At 38.3% G+C, this 13,930-nt stretch overlaps 1 protein-coding gene across 1 annotated transcript; it reads right to left on the bottom strand.

Annotated features, from left to right (window-relative positions):
- Nucleotides 1–2,304: 2,304 nt before the first annotated feature.
- LOC143645594 (olfactory receptor 9G4) lies at nt 2,305–3,249 on the bottom strand. Its single transcript, XM_077114871.1, has one exon. It carries the CDS (start codon nt 3,247–3,249, stop codon nt 2,305–2,307), a length of 945 nt encoding a protein of 314 aa, XP_076970986.1.
- Nucleotides 3,250–13,930: the final 10,681 nt, after the last annotated feature.

Below are 13,930 nucleotides of genomic sequence, written 5' to 3'. Positions count from 1 at the left end.
CATGTCCTCCCTCAATTTATCGATTTCATTTTTGAAGAGGTTTTCCATTTCTGTTCATATATTCAGCATTAGTTGTCTCAGCTCTTGTGTCTCATTTGAGCTATTGGTTTGTTCCTTTGACTGAGCCATATTCTCAATCTTTTGAGCGTGGACAGTTATCTTCTGCTGCTGGCGTCTGGGCATTTATTCAGATTTCTCTTGGTGTTGGACCCAGCAAGGTTGTAATATTTTTCTGTGAAATCTCTGGGTTCTGTTTTTCTTATCCTGCCCAGTAGGTGGCGCTCGTGGCACACGTTTGTCTGCGGGTCCCACCAGTAAAAGGTGCTGTGGGACCTTAAACTTTGGAAAACTCTCGCCGTCCTGGGGGTTCGCTAGCCGAAACGGCTTGAGCCGGCCCAGGGTCCGAACACAGGGAGGGTTGCTGGTCGCCGCAGCCAGGGAAAGAGCCCGTCCGAATTTCCTAGTCGGCCCTGGGCAACAAGTGTGGTGGGAGGGCGCCAGCGGCAGCAGCCCGCCCGAGAGAGTGCACGTTCCCCGGGAGTCACGGATTTGGAAGGGGCCTCCCCCACCCGTCACCATTCTCCGCGGCCTGGGGGTTTCCGATCCAATTCTCTCAGTTGGTCCGGGGGCTGCGCGTGGTGTGGGCGCCAGCCGTCTTTGTTTCAGGGGACCGCCTCTCCAATTCTCCCAGCCGGCCCGGGAAGGGGGAAGGGAGTAACTCCGGCCGCTTGCCACCCCGCCCGGTAAGGCCCGCACGCCTCGGCGATCTCACCCGAGCTGCTTCTCTCAGCCAGCCAGCAGTTCCAGGATGGGGTATGCTGTCTTTTTTTATCTCTGTTGTGGATTTGGGCGCTTTCTGTATCGTTTCTACTCCCCGAGTAGGTGTCCTGGAGAAGAAACTAAGATCCGCGCATCTTACTAAGCCACCATCTTCCAGGAATGCTAATATTACTATATATTTTTAAAGCAACATTCTGATTTAATACTGAATAGAAGAGTGTTCAATGCAAATGAGATCTGAATGATTTAAATTTGATATGCTTATTACATCTAAATTGGTCCAGCATTTTTCCACCTCTGAGATGGGTAATAAGTAAAGATGAGAAAATAAAATGGTTTTTAACATTTGGGAAATATACCCCATATCCCTCTAGTTAAGGATTCTTAGAGTTAACGTGATGATAGAAGAATAAACAGTATTAAGAATTTCATGATGAGAAAACAGAGAGTAGTGAGCAATTAGGAAATAAATGCAGGTGAAAGGAAAGATCAGAAAAGTCAGAGCTAATACAAATGATGCAATACCTGAAATGTGCCCTAAAATATCAATTAGGTTGATTTTGTAAATATGTTTTTAATGCTATAATCTTTCAATACCAAAGTTCTAACTTCTGAATTTCAAGCTTCCTAATGGTTAAATGTAACTAATAATCCCTTGCTTACAGTTGTAGAGAACATTGAATAAAATACTACTAAAAATCATGGGAAAGCCAGATACTGATCTGTCAGCTTCCTTTGCAGTCTTTTGGTAGAAAAAAACAATCATTGGGTCTGGAATACAGTGGGTCTTTGTCTGTTTGTTTCATTTTATAACAATTGTTTTTATTTTCCCCTAGTGGGGTTATGGTGGTATGCCTTGAGGAGAATACTGTGAAATACCCATTATAGGAGGGAAAAAACACTCATTAGATTGATGAACAATCCTAAACAAGACAGCATTCAGCGATTTTAGAACAATATTTTTATAGTCTAAACAACTTTTAACACTTTCCCTAATATAATGTTAATTTGGAAGGCAGAAAGTTCAGACAGAAATATTATATACACTCCAATCAAGTTTTAGGAAGGAATTTGGAGAGGACTTCTTACTTACAGTAAATATCTGTAAAATTATGAGCAAATGTCCAGCAGTCTAATGATTCCATTTATTCTCCTTACCCAACAAAATTTCCTTCCCAAGCTCCAAAATCAAAACACATATCAAAAAAAGGCTCCAAGTCCATTTTTCCTCTTTCCAAGAACTCTAAAAGTTAAGCAAGAGGATACATTTTGAGAAGAATCTAACATAGTAAGGTGGCAAAATACCATCATGCAGACTATCAATCACCTCATGGTAAATAGGTTTAAAATATTTTATATCATACAAAATATTAAAAACTAAAAAGTGGTTTACTAGATATTTCATTATTTTATGTATAATTTGCTGAATTTGATTGAAATATAACAATATAAAGAAAATACATATAAGTCAATAATTTGGAAAATGCAATGAGATCACTCATCAAAAAGAACAATGGTGCCAATTCATCTTGTTGGTCGTACAGTCTGTACTCCTTTCTTGAAAGCCTCTTTGACATCTTTGTTCCTCACACTATAGATGAGAGGGTTGAGTAATGGGTTCACCACGGTGTAGAACAGGGCAGCCACTTTGTCTCTCTCTAGGGAGTAGGTGGAGCTGGGCCTTGAATACATGAAGAGCAAAGACCCATAGAAAAGCATGACCGAGATCAGGTGGGAAGCACAGGTGGAGAAGGCCTTGCGCCTTCCAGAGGCAGAGCGGATCCTCAGGATAGCCAAGAGAATGTTGAAGTAGGAAATGAGGATGGCAAGTATGCTGGACAGCACTGTGAAGCCCACCACACCCAGAAGGACTTTTTCATAGACTTGGGTGTCTGTGCAGGACATTTTCACCAGTGGTGGTGCATCACAGAAGAAGTGGTCAATGATATTCTTACCACAGAAACTCAAGCAGAAAGTGTTGGCAGTATGGGCTATGGCATTCAAGAGACCTCCTACATAGGCCCCAGCAACAAGGCCAGCACAGAAAGAACTAGTCATGGTACCTGAATAGAGTAGTGGGCTACAAATTGCCACATGGCGGTCATAAGCCATGACTGCTAGGAGATAGCACTCAGTGTAGGCTACAACACAGGAAAAGAAGAGCTGGGCTCCACATCCAGCCAAGGATATACGTTTATCTTCAGAGGCACAATTGGCCAATATCTTGGGGGTATACACTGATGTATACCAGAAGTCCAGGAAAGACAGATTGCCGATGAAAAAGTACATGGGTGTGTGCAAGCGAGAATCAGTCCAGATTAAGATAACCAGGGTCATGTTCCCTAACAAGGTTACCAAGTAGATTGTCAGAAATATTCCAAATAGAATCAGCTGCAACTTGGGGTCTGCTGAGAAGCCTACCAAGATGAATTCAGTAAGGATGGTAAGATTTCCCACTTTCTTTTCCATGGAGGAAATAACCTGTTAAGATTGAGAAATCAAAATTTCATTTAATGATTCTCCTTCTGTGAGAAGTAAACAAGGGTTTTGATTATGTCAGTAATTATTAAGAAGTGTGTGGGGTTAAATTCTTCAATATCTTGAAGGGTAAAACTTAAGTCTGGCTTTTGGGGAGACCACTAGAATTTGGTTCAGAATCTATTTAAAAGTAGGGCCTTTAACTTATTAGCTGTTTAATTCAAGTGCAGTCCCTTTTTTTATCAACAGCTGTAAAAAATGAGGCTCATGAGATTATAGCTGCCTGACAGGTCACCCTATTGAGGAAAGTAGACATACGTGAAAGCTCCAGCCTAATAATAGGTACATAATGGGCACTCACAAAATGCCAACATCTTTCTACTTATTGAGAACTTCTTATGTGGGAGGTATTTTGCTGATATTGATACAAAAAATATTGTGCTAATGTTCCTACTATTATTACTAAAAATAACAAAAATTATATATTATTCACTATATGCCCATTATTATTCTGTCATATTCTTAACCCACTTAATCCTCACAACAACCTTATAAGGTTGGTATGATAATGACTCTTCTCATTATACTGCATGAAACAGAAGCACAGAGAGTGGTTTGCTTTATTTGTTAGTTTTCCAGGTGTAAAGAAGTCATTTCTTTTCCTTGCATAAAATCTCTAGATAAAGCCTACACATGGAGCCTGAATGGATTCTCTGGTGTGTTGTTTCACAAGATGGTCAGTGAATTCTTAAGCCGGAGATATGGTGAACAGTCTCTTTCCAGAGGTGGGGGGAAGATTGCTACTGGTCTTGGAGATGTTATCAAATTTGGCTTTGAGGAAGCCCAGCAGAGCCATGCAAGCCCTGGCTGAACTGTAGCAGTGGTCCATGCCAGCCATCAGCAGCAGTTTCTCGGGCATGGAGTCTGGAACAATGCATTGCCCCTGGGACATGGATGAGACACACAGGCACAGAGCCCTGGCATCCTGTTACGTTGCATGGGAAGATGTGGGACTTGCAAATCTTGTTCCCCTAGTACACCCAGCACATACGGATGATAGAAAGTTTAGTCAGAATGATGGCCCCATGGATGGTGATGGCTGCCTCCTTGGCACAGTTAACTCCCACATTGGCAAGGCAGACCACTAGTGTGGGTCTTTGTTGGACAGACATAATTTTTAAGACTGTCTCCTTGAGGGCCATGTCCAAGGTCACACAGCCAGTAAATATGGAGCTGATGTTTCAACCCAGAATTTTATTGCCCTAGTGTCCATGCTCTCAATAAGTAAGCTATTTTCCTCTCTTACAGGTGAAGGTTTTTCTCTCTTGTTCTCCTGACAAAACCAATGCTGGTAGCCTTCTCACAGTCTGAATTTCCTTATTAAATCAATACAGTTTTAAAATAATATTTCTCATAAGAAATCATTGTTTTCCAGTGCCCTTTATTAATTTGAGATTTACAAGTGTAGTTGGGATATTTTTTGATAATATGGGTCTTGAACCTTAAGTAGAACCCACTTTCTGGTTTCCAGGTTCAGAAAGCATGAAATCTTCAAAGTGTATGACCTGCAGTTCCTAAGCTTTTGAGAAGAAACTAAGAGAAGGCATTTATATAAAAACAGTATAATTAACAAATGAGAGCTGATGGTCTCAATAGACGTTGAATGCCATGTGTCTGTCAAAGAGAGCTGAAACCAAGAAAAAATTGCAATTTATTTCAATGTTTAAAACATTTACCATGAGCTCAGTACCTAAAATGCAACCCGAGTCTTCTAACTTGAGGTCTAGAGTTCTGGCTCATTAGGAAGTGAGATGTGGGTGTTCTCATTGTTTCAAATATAATGTTTCCAGAGGCTGTGACTTTAGTGCTACATGGGTAAAAGTGGCCTGGAATCCTGAAAGGCATTCCATTCCTCCACCTATTAATATATAAGGGATCTCACTTCACTAGCACAAAAAAGTAAAAATGCTTTAGCCCTACAGCCCAAGTTCTTTATGAGCTAGGTTCAACTTCTCTTTACAAACTTCTGTCTCACTACTTGTCTTCATCCACTCAGGATTTCAACTCAACTAAATTATTCACATGATCGGGTTTCCCACAATAATATCATACAACTTAGGACCTTCGCAGTTGAATATACAGCCCTGTTCTATTACATTTCTATGCTAAAATATTCATATTATCATATTATCTTAGCAGGAATGTATGATTGCTTTACATGATGTACAAAGTGTTGAGTTATAAAATCACTGTCTCAGTGGTTACACTGAATTTTTTCAGCTACTTTGTCATTTGTTTATACAAGGAAACTTTTATCTGTGACTTATTGAGCTCATTTTAATATAAAATAACAGGCAAAAATGCAAATTTTTATGGCAGTATGGGCTATGGCATTCAAGAAACCTCCTACATAGGCCCCAGCCCATTACTATAATGGATAAAAGCCCATTACTATAATTCTTGCTTTGCCCCTGAAGAACCAACTGATAAAGTACATTTTTTGGTTTGTTCCTCTGTAATTCTTCCCAGAGTAAGAAATATGTAAATGAGACCTCAAAAACTGAGATGCATTGATCCATGGCAATTTGTTGCAGGGGTAGTAGGAGAAGGAGAGCACCCCCTAAGAAGAAACAGAATGTAACACAGTCCTCAGGCAGGAGGGAGCCAGTGAGTTCAAAAACTAAGGAGAGATTGCATTAAGGTGGGGTGGAGGAACATACCAGCTGAAGAGCTGGAAAGGTCACCAGATCACAAGAATTTTGGAGTCACACTAAGGATTTTGGCCTTCAGTCCAACACAAATGGAAGCCAGGGTCATTATCAAGAGTCACTGGATCAAAACTACACATTCAAAGTTCATTGCTTGGCTAAAGTTCATTCTGGCTATAGGCTGGGAAATGAAGTGGAGCAAGGGCTCCCTCCAAACTAGAAACTCTCTGAAACCTTCCTTCCTCTGTCACCTGTTCAGAGTCCATCAGGAAAAGAAGGCATTATAAAGTTCTGGAAAGAATAACTATATCTTGTGTGCATGGTGAGTCAGTCTAGCACGCAAGACCCAAGAATGGCCAACCTAAGCCTCTCTGCCAACAGGAATTTATACTTACATAGTGATTTATCCTCAGGGTAATAGGGGAGTCCCTATTAAAAGAGAAGGTCCTTTTAAAGTCACAGAAGCTTTCCCCTTTATATTTAATACAAGAAATCACAAATTATTAAGAGTCATCAATAAACAGATTGGAAGAAAGTTTTAATGCTCTATTAGAAGACCGAATATTATAATCAGCATTTTGACTTCTGTGTGCAATACAATTTTACTGAAAATTCATCACATTATATTTCAACATCAAAGCTCTGTTTAAAATAGATAAAACAGAAACCAATGATCTGTTGGTATATTGAAAAAATGGCTACATTTCTTTACAGGCTCTCATGTCAAAAGCAGAGTCTGTTTTTCCACCCCTCAAACCTGGGATGGACTTTTGGTTCACTTTGGCCAATAAGTTGGACCAAAATTTGTACTTTGCGAATTACCAGCCAATCTGGGTCTCAGAGGTTTGGATGCTTCTTGTCTCACGTTTGCAATCCTGTCACCACCATGTAAACTATACAGGGCTAGCTTTCTAGACATTTGGCCAGGTTCCCTCAGTTTCCCCAGCTGGTAGCAAGCTTGCCCCCACACATGTAAGCAGGGCCATTCTAGATCATTCAACCCACCTGAGTGAAAAACTGAGCACAGGTAATTGAGATAGCCCAGCTGAGGAATGACAGCTCTAACACAGGCAGAATCCATAAGTGAAATGACACCTGATCATATCCTTATTCCACCACTTGGAAACTCTGTAATCATGAGAGAGTCTCTTAACAATACCCCCATCTAAGTTTCTTCATCTTAAAGAGGTAAGAAAAACATCTACATAATAAGATATAGTAATGATTGAGGAAAGCATAAGTAAAATGTATGTTCCAAAGTCTGATATGAAATTTCACTTAACAAATGGGAGCTATTTTAAATCTGAGTGAGAGTAATACCTCACCAGCTTCTAATAACTGAGCTTGAAGCAGTAAAAATAAGTTTCTACTAATAGCAATATAAGCCCAAATAGGTTGGCAGGCAGAGTCTTCCTAAAATCCTTTATTTTTTTGTAAGCTACTCATTGTGATCTGTAAGAGGAGTCATAGGCTTGGAAGGATGAAGTCCTTGGCCTAGGACTGGGGAATTCTGAGATCAAGACTCAGCCCTTAATCTCACAGGTATCACCTGTGTTGTTTCAACAGACTCACCTTTCTTCTCTAATATTTGAAAAATGTGGTTGATCACAGAAACAAAATTTCCAAGATTCAAGATTGTTAACAACTTATGTGAATCCATCGTAAAATAAGAATAGATAACCTCAATTGTAAAAATATGTTATGGGGAAAGAATGGCAATCTTTCAAATATGTATATCTTTGAATACAAGGAAAGCTCTCATCATCTTGTTTTAAATGAAAGACACAATGAACTGAAAATAAAAGAACTTTTTAACTTTGAGATTTGGATTCTTTTAGTTGTTACTTAAAATCAATCATGTGAGCATGTGTATTTTCTCTTCCCTTTGTATCTCTGACCTCTTCATCTGCAAATAATTAATGGCTGTTAACTGTTTAGTATCTGGACCTCTTTAAGAACCTGCTAAGAGCAAAGATTATCCCACCAGAACACATATGTACAAACATAAAATTTTAGAGATTTCATAAATTACCAAAAATTTACCCAGGAAATTTCTCATCATGGTATTCATATTAAAATTTTGCACTTAGAAGATGCTTAAATTTCTTTCTGCTGTTAATATTCTATAATTATAAGAGACAAATGATAGGTAAATCAAATTTAACATGTTTACTAATGAATTCCTAATTTTACTTCCAAAAATATATCTATCTGCTTATTCCCACAGATTGGTTAATAAAATTCCACTCTTCCAGCTCCACAAGGCAGAAATTTGACATAATCCTACTCACTTTCCTTCCTATGTTCTTTTCAATCACCCAAGAATTCCTGGTATAATTATGTACATAATGAATCCTTAACTGGAGCATTTCTCACCAAAGCTACTACTACTATCTGAGTCCAAACATCATTTTTGTCCAGCATATTGCAATAATTTTGTAACTGTCCACACCCTACACCCCCTACTGTCTATATAGCCTATAGTCCTTTACAAAAAAATGTCAGGTTGTGTCGTGTCATTCCTGTACCCTGTAAATATTCCCATTTTACTCTAAAGTCAAATTCCATACAGTGCACCCAAGTTCCTCTCAAAGCTGGCCCTCCATTCATAACTATTTTCATTTCCTAACATTTTCCCCAACATTAACTCTGTTCCAGCCTTGCTGGCTTTCTCATTATTTATCAGAAATTCTAACCAGACCCAGCATCAGAGATTTTGAACTGTACCTTTCCTCTGCCTAAAAGACACTTCTCTTAAATAATTGCATAGCTCACCCACATATCCTTTAAATTCCCTTCAAATGTCACTTTCATACTAAGGCCCATCTTGAATCACTTTGTTTAAAATTCTATGCCCACCTGCACCAAGACTCCATCTTTGTGACAAGGCTCAGACTCAACTTTTTATTCACCATTTCAATTGCATTTTTCTAACTCCTGCTTATTAAGTTCATTATTTTTGTCTCACACCAGAATGCAGCATCCACAAGGGTGGACCGATTTGTTCTTGTTCTCTCTTTATGTTATGTTATGTTTTGTTTTGTTTTAGTATTGTATCTCCAGCACATTAAACAGTTCCTGCTAAAACTCTACCCACAAGTGGACTTTCACAACTCCATGTGCCATAAGACTAATAAGAAGGAAGAGTAAATAAAAGAGGGACTCACTCCCAAGACCTCAAAACTATCTTCAATTTGAAATAAATTCAGTTAATATGTGAATCTGAATAAAGACACAGAAACATTCAGACCTGTATGACTTCTCAAAATATGTCTTCCCCAATAACAGCCCAGCTCCCTGCTTCCTTCACTGGGATCACTCAAAATTCTATGGAATTGTGTCTCTCTGGCATATGAAAATGGAATATCAATGAATGAAAATTGCAATCCTGCTAGCCAGGAAAACACAATTAAGAGTAAAAACACGGGGGCGTGCAGTGGTGGTTCAGTGGCAGAATTCTCACTTGTCATGCCAGGGACTCGGGTTCGATTCCCAAAAACTGCCCATGCCAAAGAAAAAGAGAGTCAAAACATGCCACTTTTTTTGTCCCTTAGATTTCTCCACTAAGGAAGGAAATGTATGATGCCTCAGTGCAAGTATCAGACTGAATTTCCAACTTGAGGTGAGGGCCAAGTGCATCATTGGATTGTACCTTATTTTCAAAGGCAGTACATGAGGGAATGAGAATGAGAGTGTGTAAGTGTGCATCTGGATGTGTGTGTTCTTGTGTTTGTGTGTGTGTGTGTGTGTGTATTTGGAATGGCAGTGATCTAGTGACCCCATTCCTAAGGTTAGCTGAGGGCACAGAGAGGCCAAAATGTGTTGCTGCCCCAATTCCAGGTACTTACCCTTGGTCAGAAATGCAGTCTCTTGGAAATGTCACTCTTTTCTCTCTCTGCACTGATCTTTTTGACTGTCTTTGCTGAAAGCAAAATATGTATTTCTTCCACAGCCCTTTGGGACTCCTTCTATGCAAGACTCATAAAATTTTAACTCAGTCTCCAAAGACTCAATTATAACTCCATAGTAGTTTGAAAATGCTACATTAATTAGGATATAGTGAAATGAGTGTTTTAATAAAAATTGACCCATCAGGGATATGTCAGAATAAAAATATTAAACATTCCATAGAAATTTTCTATATTCTGTAAGTACATTTTCTACAATATTGTGTGATTATAGCATCATTCCTTGCCATGTGCTCTTCATTCTGGCCACACTATCATTCTTTGCCTTCTCCATCAACAAAGTCCTACTATCCAATAGCAGGAACTTTTAAAGTTGACATAAATTCATGTTATATATTTAAAAATGCTGTTACATTTAGAATTGTGCTGCATCATATTGAATTTTTCTTCATCTTTTAGCCTTGAATTTCTCATGTGTAATAATGAAAAAGCAAAGAAATGCAAACATTCATAGAACCTTGCTTGTTATAAATCAATGTTTTGCATGATACAAATTGTCATTTTGAATTATGCCAGTAGAATTGAAAGCTTTTTGAAATCTGTGTCTCTATCTATCATCTATTTCTGTCTTAGTCATATAGCTGCTATACTTTCTCCCTTAATTCAGTAATTTTGGGGAAAAAATTTAAGGCTGAAAACCCATAGTCACCCCAAAATAATGGTGTCCATTCTCCCATGAACCTAAGGAAGTCTGTTTTCTTCATATAATGGCAAACCAGTAAACAAGAATCAGAAAAAATAATAATAAATCTTGTTTCTAATTCTACTTTAGAGTGGGTCATTTTCTCACAACTTTCTAACTCATTTTCTCTCCCAAAAGTAGGGTAGTACCCTTTGGAATCACAATTTCTCAGTTTACCCTCCTTAATTCTCTCCTGTGAACAATATGATTAAAAGCAAATCATGCAAAATATCTTATCTTAAGAATTATTCCATAACAAATAGTATCATTCTGATTTCCACATTTATAGATTGAAATAAACATACAGTCAATTTGTGAACAATTAAATGAAAGTAAAAGTAAATCTACTTTTACTTTAATCATCCCAAAATATGGGCAATTTTATAGACTATCTTCCAAGAAAACAAACAGCGGTTTATCCAAAAGCCCCAGCCCTATTTACGCCACAGTATTTTAAAAACACCCACAAACACATTAGCCCAGAGCTTATAAAAATACAATAGCAAACTGGTGATTCCAGATTATCCAGTGATTTCTTGCTTTATTTGTTTCTGAGAATTCCAGAAAGCTACCATGACATAAAGATCATTATAGAATAGTTTCTATCATTTATCAAGTAATTTCATTTTAGATATCTTGGCTCTATCCAACATTTTTCTCAGTGCCTCTTTCACATCTTTATTGTTTGAGCAATAAGCTGTAGATCAAAGGATTCGACATTGGAATCACCACAGTATAGAACACAGACATCACTTTATCCCATTCCACAGCATAGCTAGATACTGATCTGGAGTAAATGAAGAGTTATTGAAACATACTACAAAGTGACAGTTGTCAGATGTGAGCCACAAGTGTAAAAACCTTCAGATGGCCTCAGGTAGAAGAAGTATTCAAAATGGTAGCAATGATCAGAGATAAGAAATAGTACAGTGGGAGTGGTATCATTGGAGGCAAGTATGAAATAGAGAACAGCCTGTAACTTCCTTCATATCACATGCCAGCTTCACAAGAGGGGACAGATTACAGAAGAACTCACCAATGACACTGTTTGCACAGAAGCTCAGGGTAAATGTTTTTTGTTTGTTTTATGTTTTGTTGTTGTTTTTAGGGTGCATTTCATTCATTAGGATTTTTCTTATTTTTTTTTAATTGGGAAATTTTCACACACATGCAGTACATACACTTAATATACAACAAATGGCTCACAATATCATCAAATAGTTGTACATTCATCATCATGATCATTTTTAGAACATTTGCATAACTACAGAAAAAGAAAGAAAAAGAACAAGGAAAGAACTCATATATTCCATACTTCTTGCCCTCCCTCTCATTGACCCAATTTTTTCAATCTACCCAATTTTGGGGGTGGTATTTCAATCTACACAATTTTTTATTCTTTATCCCCCCCCCCAAATTTTATTTTCTTATCCTTATTTTTTTAATCCTCTGTCCAGATCCTGGATAAAAGGAGCATCAAACACAAGGTTTTCACAATCACATCATCACACTGTAAAAGCTACATAGTTGTACAATCATCTACAAGAATCAAGGCTACTGGAATACAGTTCAACGGTTTCAGATAATTCCTTCCAGCCACTCCTATATGCCATAAACTAAAAATGTATATCTAATGTATATAGTGTTTAAGAGTAACCTCCAGGATAACCCCTCAGCTTTGTTTGAAATACCTCACTCACTGAAACTTTATCTCATTTCTCTCTTTTCCCTTTCAGTCAAGAAGGCTTTCTCAATCCCTTGATATTGGGTTCTGGTTTATCTCTGGAGTTCTGTCCCATGCTTCCAGGGAGATTTCCAACTCTGGGAGTCAGGTCCCACATAGGGAGAGGGCAGTGGATTCACCTGCCAAGTTGGCTTAGAGAGGCTACACCTAAGCAACAAAGAGGTTGTCTGGGGCAGGGAGGGGGTGACTCTCAAGCATAATTATGAGTAGGCTTAGCTTCTGCTTTGCAGGAATAAGTTTTCTAGGGATGAACCCCAAGATCTAGGGCTCAGCATATAGAATTGGTTGTCTCCACTGCTTGTAAGAATATCAGAAATTCCCCTGATGGAGCAGTTTAATATTTCCCCCTCTCTCCCAAGTACCCCAAGGGGACTTTGCAAATACTTTCTAATTCTCTGCCCACATTACTCTGGGATATATCGAGCCATCACATTAATCTGCACAAACCAATAAGATCTCACACCTTATTCAAGATTCCATGTAATTGTGCTGTTCAAATAAACTAACCATACAAATTAAGTTAGATAATATGCTACTCAAAATATAAACTGTGCACCAAATAAACATCTCTCCCTTTGGTCTCAAAGTTTTAAAATATAGGCAATATCATCCTTTGCCATGTAATCTTATTTACCTTAGTTATATACAAATCAGCTTCATTCATATCTCTAGTTGAATTTTTAACAGTTGCTTTATGAGATAATGCTCACTTTCATAGCTTCAGTGCTCTAACTCAGAGTCTCAAGTGTCACATAAACACCCAGAGCTCCAGGGAATGACCAGGTTATACACAAAAAGCTCAGTATCTCAAAATTTAGAAATAACAGTTACAACTCCTAAATATATGTGACTGCTGAAGAGCTTACAATTTAGAATTCTTTACAATAGGCCCATACCTGATAATCCATGCTCTCGACTTCAATTCTCTAAGTTTGTATATTATGGTTAGTCCACATGATTGAGGCACAATATATTTGTCCTTTTGCTTCTGCAATTTCATTCAACACACTGTCCTCAAGGTTCATTCACCCAGTTGCATGCCTCACAACTTCATTCCTTCTTGCAGCTACTCAGTAGTTCTTTACATGTATACACCACAGTTCACCCTTCCATGCCTCAGTCATTGTAACCTTAGGCCGCCTCCATCTACTGCCAGTCACGTGCCACCATAGACACCAGTGTGGAAATGTCCATTCACATCCGTACTTTCAGTTTCTCCCCTAGGCTTCTGTGGAATCACCACACTGATATCCAGAGCAGCTGCACCTCTCAGCTTCCCTACCAATAATAAATATGAACATCTCTTTCTCCACATTTTCTGTAGCACTTTCTTTCTGTTCATTTTTAAACAGTTTTATGCACATATCATACAATCCAAGCTAACTAAATAAACATGCCTTCACCACCATAATCTATATGAAAACATTTCCTGTGGTTCAGCAAAGAATCCATACCCCTCCCCCATATCTCCCATTCATTGACATTTAGTTTTGGCAAAATGCCTTTGTTACATTCAGTGGAAGCATATTATAATGTTACTATTTACTATAGACACTAGCTTGCATTGATT

The sequence above is a fragment of the Tamandua tetradactyla genome, chromosome 9 (assembly GCF_023851605.1).
Source record: "Tamandua tetradactyla isolate mTamTet1 chromosome 9, mTamTet1.pri, whole genome shotgun sequence".
In the NCBI taxonomy this organism is placed as follows: Eukaryota; Metazoa; Chordata; class Mammalia; order Pilosa; family Myrmecophagidae; genus Tamandua; species Tamandua tetradactyla.
The sequence above is the reverse complement of the archived record's forward strand: the minus strand, read 5'-3'. Positions and strand labels throughout refer to the sequence as shown.

Bases quoted from the DNA above. Each gene is read 5' to 3' on its own strand.
- LOC143645594 (XM_077114871.1), bottom strand. From the start codon at position 3,249: ATGGAAAAGAAAGTGGGAAATCTTACCATCCTTACTGAATTCATCTTG.